The 9,639-nt window shown below is 60.3% G+C and overlaps 1 protein-coding gene across 1 annotated transcript; it reads left to right on the top strand.

The window, feature by feature from the left end:
* Positions 1-1,429: 1,429 nt before the first annotated feature.
* On the top strand, positions 1,430-3,954 carry CEBPA (CCAAT enhancer binding protein alpha). The gene has a single exon (XM_068991952.1). It carries the CDS (start codon positions 1,535-1,537, stop codon positions 2,594-2,596), a length of 1,062 nt encoding a protein of 353 aa, XP_068848053.1. The 5' UTR covers positions 1,430-1,534; the 3' UTR covers positions 2,597-3,954.
* Positions 3,955-9,639: the final 5,685 nt, after the last annotated feature.

Genomic DNA, 9,639 nt, shown 5'->3' with positions numbered 1-9,639 from the left:
CCGGCTCAGCCCCAGGGATTCTCAAACTTCCAAATAGCGCCGGGCACTTAGTCGATAAGGGGCAATGGGGACTAGAAGCGGGAGCAACTTGCCGGCTCTCAAAGCCCCAAGGGAGTAGGCTGTCCCCGCGATCCCTAAGTAGAGCGCGCGAGGCGCCACGTGGCTGGGGAAACGCGCTGCCTTAAACCCCTTCCCCCAGCAGCAGCCAGTGCGGAGGCGGCGCGGCGCCCAGGGGTCACCGGGGCCCGGCCACCTTGTTCCTCAGAATTCCAGGGACCCAGCGCCCTGCGAACAAGCCCGCAGGGCTCTCTCATTAGGTGCTCGGACCCTGAGCCGCAGAGATTCGGAGGCCCCGGCTTTCTCCACAGTCCCGCTCCCGCCTTGGAGAGCACCTGAATGGGGAGTAGGGGAGAAGGTTGTGGGCCTTTGATCGCCGGCCCCGCTTCGGGATCCCCGTCTCGGAGTCAAATTCGCCTCCTCCCGCTATGAGTCTCCCCTCGCCCGGGTACCCCAGCCCCGGAATCCAGCTGGGCCCGTCCCGCTGGGAAAAAAAACTGGCGGCCCCGCGCCGGGTAGCAGCGCCAACTCCGTGCACCTACCAACACCTAGAGCTCGGGCAAGGAGAAGTAATTTACAAGAAAGTTTCCCAGCCCGGGCGGGTGGACAAATCGAGTCCTCTAGACTCCCGGACTGCGGCCGCCGCCCCTTTCCTCTGCTCCCCGCGGGGTCCTAGCGCCTGAAACTGCGGGCCCGTGTGACCCTGGAATACTTGCACGGGGCGAGCGGAGCGGAGAGGTACTTTTGCGCAGAATCTGTGCGGGTGCCTGGGTATCAGAGAGAGACGCAAAATCCCGGTTCTCCTTGGCGTCTCCAAGTGGCAGCGTGCACTGGGCCGCACGTCCGAAACTGTTCCCTGCCCCCCACCCCTGACCCCTTCTTTACGCAACCTCCTTGCAGAGTACCCGGACCCGGACGGAACCGGTTCCAGCTTTTAAAGTGAGTCCGCGCCAGGAAAGCTCAGAGACCAAGACCTGACTCTCCGCCCACCCCAACCAACCCTAACCCCCTGTGTGGCGTCGGGTGTTCCCGGGCTCCCCGGTCTTTGGCTGGAGGTGGGTCCCCTGGAGAGGCTACAGGAGGGGGCCCTGCCGTCGACCACTCGTGCGCGGGGGCGACAACTCTACCGAGGGTGGGGCACCGCGCGCCGGTCTCGGTTCGGCGGGCGACGCGGGAGGTAGTAGGCGTTGCCCCGCGGCCCCTCCCCGCCAGCTCTGAGCTCCAGCCCCACTCGCCGCCCTCTGCAGCCCGCAGGCGCTAAGACCCAGGAGGCGCTGCGCCGTTGTCACCGTTTGCACACTAGAGGGCGACAAACGCCCCGGTATAAATGCGGCCCCGCGCGGGCCTGGCCATTCGCGACCGGGAGCTGAGCGGGCGCGAGCGAGTAGGGGCTCTGGGTGGGCGGCGGCAGCAGCGGCGCCCCGCGCAGGCTGGAGGCCGCCGAGGCTCGCCATGCCGGGAGGACTTTAGCTCCCCCATGGAGTCGGCCGACTTCTACGAGGCGGAGCCGCGGCCCCCGATGAGCAGCCACCTCCAGAGCCCCGCACACGCGCCCAGCAGCGCCGCTTTCGGCTTTCCCCGGGGCGCGGGCCCCTCGCAGCCCCCCGCCCCACCTGCCGCCCCGGAGCCTCTGGGCGGCATCTGCGAACACGAGACGTCCATCGACATCAGCGCCTACATCGACCCGGCCGCCTTCAACGACGAGTTCCTGGCCGACCTGTTCCAGCACAGCCGGCAGCAGGAGAAGGCCAAGGCGGCCGCGGCCCCCGCAGGAGGCGGCAACGACTTTGACTACCCGGGCGCCCCCGTGGGCCCCGGAGGCGCCGTCATGCCCGGGGGGACGCACGGTCCCCCTCCCGGCTACGGCTGCGCGGCGGCCGGCTACCTGGACAGCAGGCTGGAGCCTCTGTACGAGCGGGTCGGGGCGCCGGCGCTGCGGCCGCTGGTGATCAAGCAGGAGCCGCGCGAGGAGGACGAAGCGAAGCAGCTGGCGCTGGCCGGCCTCTTTCCCTACCAGCCGCCGCCGCCGCCGCCGCCGCCGCACTCGCACCCGCCGCCCGCTCACCTGGCCGCCCCGCACCTGCAGTTCCAGATCGCACACTGCGGCCAGACCACCATGCACCTGCAGCCCGGCCACCCCACGCCGCCGCCCACGCCCGTGCCCAGCCCGCACCCAGCGCCCGCGCTCGGCGCCGCTGGCCTGCCAGGCCCCGGCGGCGCGCTCAAGGGGCTGGCCGCCGCGCACCCCGACCTCCGTGCGGGCGGCGGCGGCGGCGGCAAAGCCAAGAAGTCCGTGGACAAGAACAGCAACGAATACCGGGTGCGGCGCGAGCGCAACAACATCGCGGTGCGCAAGAGCCGGGACAAGGCCAAGCAGCGCAACGTGGAGACGCAACAGAAGGTGCTGGAGCTGACCAGTGACAATGACCGCCTGCGCAAGCGGGTGGAACAACTGAGCCGCGAACTGGACACACTGCGGGGCATCTTCCGTCAGCTGCCCGAGAGCTCCCTGGTCAAGGCCATGGGCAACTGCGCGTGAGGCGCGAAGCGGCGGGACCGCCCTGGGCTGGCCGCCGGCTGGGACCCAGGGAGTGGCTTCGGGTCTCCGGATCTCAAGACTGCCCGAACAGCGTAAGCCAGGACCAGGAGATTCCGGTGCCGCCTGAGAGCCTGGCCTGCTGCGCGTGCCCCTTGCCTTCCTCTGCGCCCAACACGGTGCGTCTAAGATGAGGGGTCAGGCCGAGAGGAGAAGCGCCATGGGGCTGAGCCGGGAGCCCGGCAACTCTAGTATTAAAGGAATAACCCTGTGCCTTGGAAACGCAAACTCACCGCTCCGATTCCTACCGAGTAGGGGGAGCAAATATGTGCCTTGTCAATTTATCTGGAGGGTTCCTGCCCCCACGAGAGGAGGGGTGCAGGCCCCCGACAGGAGCAAGGTTCAGGGAGCTGAGATCCCTTTAAGCCAGCCCTGGCGGCGGCTTCTGAGCGCCTGTCCTTGGAGGGGAGGAAACACAGGGACTTGGGGCTTTGAACCTAAGGTTGTTCCCCTTGTTCTACGTGAAGGTGGAGGGTCCCTAGTTCCTTGCCTCTGAACTCCCAGCCTGCAAAAGGCTGGGCTCTCCCAGGCAGAACTCACTGAGATGGATGTCACCAGGTGACCAGTGGGAGCCTGCGACCCCTAGGCAGATCAGAAAGCTAGGTCGAGGGTTAGCTAGGAGGACATATGTTCATGGGATTGGTGGCCTGGTGGAAGAGGGGAACCTAGAGATCTGGTCTGGGGGTCAGGAGGGGGTGGTGAAGGGACACCGGGACCATCAGCCTGGTCTGTACTGTATGTCGCCAGCATTGCCATATACACATGAAGCACAATCAGTCCATCCCAGAGGGACCGGAGTTATGAGAAGCTTTCCAAATATTTTGCTTTATCAGCCGACATCAACACTTGTATCTGGCCTCTCTGTGTCCCTGCGGTGCCTTGTGCAATGTGAATGTGCACGTCTATGCTAAACCACCATTTTATTTGGTTTTTGTTTTGTTTTGGTTTTGCTCAGAAACTTGCCAGAATGAGGCTCTTCGTCAGCAGCTGCAGGGAGGGTCTGCGGCTGTCTTTCCTTTTGGTTTTGGGATTGTTTTGCTCCCAGGGGAACCAAAGAGGCGAGGTGGGCTTCCCCTTTCCCCTCAGCTCTCCCTGTGGGGTGGCTGTGGGCCTCGGTCCCCTCCGGCCCGGGCTGCCCACAGCCTGGTCCCCCAAGAGGCCCTGGCTCCGGGTCTGGGAGGGAGGCGGCCTCAGCCAGCGTTCACTCACCGATGCGATCACTGGGCCTGGGAGCGGGGAGGGCGGCTTTGGTTCCCTTCTTTGGGGAGGACATAGAGTTTCATGCTAGGTGTTTTATGTATTATATCTATAATATAAACATATCAAAGTCAGTTTTGGTGTCTTTTTAAAACTAGAAAATCTACTTCCAAGGTTTTCTGTGGGCCAGGTCACATTTGTGAATAATCACAGCATATTCTTTGGCTGAGAGCCTGACTTTCATTAGCTCTCCACCCATCCTGAGCCCCTCTTTACAATAAGGGGGTGACTTCTCCCAACCAAGGCAAATAAGTGGCAGAAGGTAGACAAGGCTCCAAGCTGAGAAGGCCAAAGCCTGGAGAGGATCTGGGTAATATGTGGTGGGAAGAGGGGTGTGCCGAGGTATCATGGGGCCTTGGTGTGGCCTCTCAGCCCCTGGGAGAAGAAGAGGGACTTGGAGAGAGGGCCCTCTGCCTGAAGTTGCCACAGCCTCTCTGGAACGTGGGCAGGCCTGGCCCAGGAGCTCCAGGCTCCAGAGGCCCTTTGGCCACACTGACTTCCAGATCACTCTCAGCCCCAGCTCTGGAAGCCTTGCTCACACCTGCCTTTGCCCCAGCCCTCCGGCGGGACCGTGGGCGGGCAGGGAGAGGCCACAAGTGGTAAGGACCCTCCACCCCTCCCCGCTTGCTCAGGCCCACGTGACTGCTGCCTCTCCCAGCGGGGGGCCCTGACGGGAGCCCTCCACCAGTCCTCCTCACCTGCCCCGCCCCAGCCCACCCAGGAAGAGGGACCCACAGCAGGCCTACACTGGATGTCTGGCCCTTCCCCACACACTGCGGGAAAGGCAAGGAACAGGCCCAGCATTTGCCTCCCCACTGCGCCCACCCTGGACCAAGCCCCTGACTCCAACAACTGCCCCATGAGGACAGGTATTCAGGAACCCCCGGCAGCAGTGCTGGCCTACCAAGGGAGGGCACGCACTCATGCCTGCAAGAAGAGGGCCCAGCAGGAAGTAACCCAGGAGACTGCCAGGGCTTTCAGAGTTGACTCTCTCTGAGGGTAAAAGGCAAAACTCTTTGCCTTCTGTTTTCACCCCGAGACTGTTCACTTGAGCAGCTGACGCCGTATGCCAACGTGGGATGTGACCATTTCAAGAAATTACACATTCTTTTTAAATTCTGAAAATTTTCGTTTCACCTGCCCGTGTGGTTAATGGGGTGACTTAGCCACCTCCCACCCCACTCCCCCACCCCCTCCGGAGCCCTATCTCTCGGTCCCTGTCTTGCCTCCTCCTCACCCTCGGCCGCCCTTGGTGGAAGAAAGGCCGGGAGCCCCGGTGAGGAGGCGGCAGCCTGCCCCACTGCCTGGGAACCAAAGAGGCAGAGCCCCACCGCCTGCCTAGAGGCCTGGGGCAGGCCACAGCTTGCTAGGCCCCAGCAAACCCTCTCTGAGTTCAGTGCTAATTCCAGTTTTTCTTGTTTGAGGGGGCCAAGCCTCGGCTTCCCCCTTTGCCCCCAGAACAGATCCCAAGACAAATGGGGGAGGGGCGCCCCTCCTGCCTCACACCTCTCTCTCGGGTTCCACTGTCCCAACTCCAGGGGTTTCCTCTTTCAAAGCTGTCTGCTCACGAAAGGGCACCCTTCCTGTCACAGACCCTGAGGTCCAAGGCAGGCTTTGTTGGGGACAAGACAGCCCCAGGAAAAGGGTGGGGCCCATGAGGCCCCCAGTAGGGTCCCCAGTAGACAGAGCAACCCACTTGGGGGGAGCGGGAGCATGGGGTGAACCTGCCTGGCACGTGCCCTGTGCCAAGGCAGAGGGGCCCCCACAGAGAGCTGGTCCTTACCACCCTCTGCTTCCTGAAGGGGCCCTCATGGTTCCTCTCCTGACTGCAGCCTTCGAGAACACACCCCAAGTATTTATTGGATGCCTACTGTATGCTGGCGGGGGGGCGGTGGGGGAGGCACACACAGTCCTGTAGGCCCGAGATGTGCTTCAAGGGCGACAGGGCAATAAGGGGAAGTTCAAAGTGGAGCAGAGGCCCCCAGGGAAGGCTTCTCGGAGGCAGCAGATTTGACCAAGACCCGGCCATGGGCCGCGTCCACTATGCCTGGCTGCCTCTCCTATGAGGGGCGACAGGGACCTCGGCCCCGCAGTAGGCCACTGGAGCCCAAGGTCCCCTGAGAGCGCTGTTCGGGGGAGCCAGCCTCCAGGGAAGGAGCAAGGGCTGAAGGCAGAAGGGAGGTGCCCCTTGGCACTGGATGCCTCCTGACGGTTGAGCAGTGTCACCGTGTGGCCCTTATCTCCTGGATCTCCTGGGAATCTGTGAACAGGGGTTTGGCCCTTACACCTGTGATGAGCCACTGGGACTGCTGAGGAGTGTCTGCCGCTCCCAGGTCTCCCGCCTCCACCTTCCCAGGCAGGAACCTGCCACATCTCCTCTCAGAAAGCTGCCGATCTCCTGGGAGGAAATAGGGAGTGGGGAGGAAGCAGGAGGCCGCTCGTGGAGTAGGTCCAGGGGGAGCAGAAACCCTGGCATTGCTCAGCCGCAAAGCTCACCTTCCAGGCACCCACAGGCCTTCCACGGACAGGGGGCTGCGTCCGTGCCTGGGCCGAGGCAGTGTTCCTTCTGTTCCTTCCTACGCTGGCGGGAAGGGCAGGGCTTTACTCTTCTTCAAATGAAGCTAAACCACCGACGCCTTGCCTTCGAAAGGTCTTTCTTGCTTCTCTGCAAGTCTCTCGCTGTCTCCCTTCTCAGGACACCCCCTGCCCCTCCCCCTCCCCCAAACGCCTTTCTGCGGATGGAGGATTTGACGCAAGCAGAGACATAGGAAAGATACCAATTCACTATCAAAGCATCCTAGCCCCATCCCAGAGCAATTAAAAAGCCAGATGGAATCTCTGGGAAAACGGCATTAATAACACGAACAATCTGTGCAGGCCGGCAGGGACCCAGGAGCTGCGAGCGGGGGCGGGGAGAGGCTGGGTGCTGGAGTGTGAGCTCAGAGCAAGGGCTCCGCTCGCTGTGGCCGACTGGGGAAGAGGCCTTCACAAAGGATGTGTCTAGGCCTAGGTCTGGCCACAGCTGGGCTGTCCCCTCTGGCCCCTGCAGGGCCCACTGTGCATTCTGGATCCCGGTCGCTGAGAGCCAGGCAAATGTGGAACCCATTACTCAGGCAGCCACAGCCTCGGCCAGCCCCTTTCTGGCACCCAAGAGCTGTGCTTCTCTCTTCACTTTTGTTTTTGTTTATTATTTTTCTAGCCTTCTGGCCCCACCCATCTGAAACAGGCCTCCCTGGGTGCGTGTCGCCCAAAGATTTCCTTTCTCTTCATTAGCTGTGTCCAAACCTACTGCCCATTCTTGAGGACAGCAGGAGGTGGTGTTGGGGACCCCCATGGGGCCTGAACCCCAGGCACTCCCCTTAGATTGCAGAGCAGCGGGTGGTCCTGGAAGGGCCAGCTGAGCTCTCAGAGGCTGGCATGATTGCTAGGAGAGCAGAGCACAGGGGGTCTGTGCTGCCTGGCTGCCTTGTGGGGCCTAGAAGGGGCTGAATGAACCCCACAGGCAAAGAAATTTTCGCTGCTCTGAAGCCTTTTCTAGGCTGAGCCAAGGCAGACACTTCCGTAGCCCCATTTTCCAGACCATAGTTTGAAGCCTCACCCAGGGTGGACTTAAAGATGTAGTTTTCTTATAGCCATCAAGTTGGGATGGGAATCGGTGTTATTAAAAGCATCCTTTGTGATTCTTACATACCCAGAGAGCCACTTTCTGAACTTATCTTCTCCTTCCCCATCCTTCCCCTCCACCGTCACCCTCCCTGGAAACCGTTCTCCTCCAGGTCACTAGAGCTAAAGCACGCGAGCTTGCCTGGGATCCTGCCTTTCTTGGCCCCTGGCTGAATCTGGCCCCCATGGACATCCAGTGTCTGGCCCACAACAGGTCTTCAACATGTGTGTCTGAATGCACGGATCTCTCCGCAACTCATCTCTCACCCTTAAAAAAAAATCCACACCCTCTCCACTCCATGCAGGGTCTGGGGCAAGGGGAGTTGGCCTGAGGTTCACCAAGCAGGGGTTGGAGGGTCGTGAGGCAACAAAAGGGCAGCAGAGATAAGGCTCCACCGGGCTGGCCCACTCTAGGTGAGCTGTTGCTTCTACCAAGTTAATTTTTAAAAGCAAGAATCCTACGAAAGGTGACCTATCCAGTTCTAGATAATCTTCAACACGTCTGTGTGATTAGCTCACCTCCAAGTCTAGCTGGGCCCCAGCAAGATGGTTATACTGGTGGGGAGTATACAGGGAGGAGGTGGGATTCCAGGAGAAAGGGGAGAGGGTTGGAGAGGGGCAGCGTGCACCTAGCCTGCGGGGGCTGCTCAGAGACACCGGGGCAGCTGGGGTCACGGTGTTTCTGAAGGAAAGATCTTTCAGCCCTGTATCTCCCCCTTTTGTGTCTCTCTAGGGTGACTGGCAAAGTCGTTATTGAGAGACTATGACCCAGGAGCAGAAAGCATCAGTGACCAAATATGGTGGCCTAGAGTCAGAACATGTCACCCAAGACGGGGTTGAAAGGGAATCATCAGAGCCTGACCCAAGCCTACCTCTTGGCGGGTGGCAAGAAAATATTCTTGCTTCTTGGCAGGTGGCAGCCAAGCTTTCACCAGGAAGTAAGCTTGTCCTTCTGGAGCAGCCCCTGGCCCTACCCTACCTAGCCAGGGAGGGCTCAGCAAGTCCACCCCCTTCCCCCAGCCAACACAAGTGTTTTCCCTGGAGCCCCTGGGAATCCGGGCCGCTCCGGCTGGTGAGGAAACATGGCTGATTTATGGCTGCCCTTCCGGCTCGCACACTGGGCATTCATCTCAGCTGGATGTGACAGCCCCTGTCCCCGAGAATGGGGAGGAGAGGTGTCAGGGCTGGGGTGCCTGCCCCAGAGGGAGCCGCTGTGGCCTTCCACATCAGGTTCGGACCCGTCTCAGGTAGCCTCCTCAAGTGATTTACAATTTGCAAACACATTTTATTTGATTCCTCAGTTTTGCTAGAGCAATTACAGTGACTCAGCATGACAAATCACTCCCAACACGGTGTCTACGCACTGTTAGGAAATGCATTTCCTTCACTATTTTGCCTGGTGCGGCAACATTTTAAAAATAGACTCACTCACTGTACTTGAAGGCAATTTGCTCCAAATTTTCCCACTAATTTGATTTTAATCTGATATTTAAAATTCGTGTGACCACATTCCCACTGATTTATAGGGAATAAGCCCTACCTGGCAGCAGTTTAACTGGCCTTTATCCAAGAGTCCACAGGATGAAGGATGTATCCTGGGACAATTCGAAGGCACAGGAGTCTGTGCTGCTTAACCCTATGTCTAGTTCAGCCTTGCAGGTGCCTCTCACCTGGGGCCAGCGAGTGTGGGCTGGAGGTCGCTGCCACTCTCCTGCAGAGCCCTGGCACACGGTAGGTCAACAGTCCTTGTTGAGTGGATGCACCCAGCCCAGATGACCTGGCATGATACGCCCACCACTGAGCTGGGTGCTAGAGGAAAGCACTTTGTTCACACTTGATGAACAGCAGTTTCGTCTTGCTCCCAACTCCCAACTCCCTAGGGTTGGAATGGGCCAGTGGAGGTGGGCCTGAGGCACTGGCACCACCGGACTCCTGGCTTTGATCTTAATGTCTGTGGGGGCCTCACCAAGTCTTCTCATTTCTCTGGGCTTCAGTTTCCTTTTATGCAAAATGTATGCAAAACAAGTCCCACATCATGGAGCTGTTGTGAAAGGTAAGCAGGCAAA

This window comes from Capricornis sumatraensis, chromosome 20, assembly GCF_032405125.1.
Source record: "Capricornis sumatraensis isolate serow.1 chromosome 20, serow.2, whole genome shotgun sequence".
In the NCBI taxonomy this organism is placed as follows: Eukaryota; Metazoa; Chordata; class Mammalia; order Artiodactyla; family Bovidae; genus Capricornis; species Capricornis sumatraensis.
This window is presented reverse-complemented; position numbering and strand designations above follow the sequence as displayed.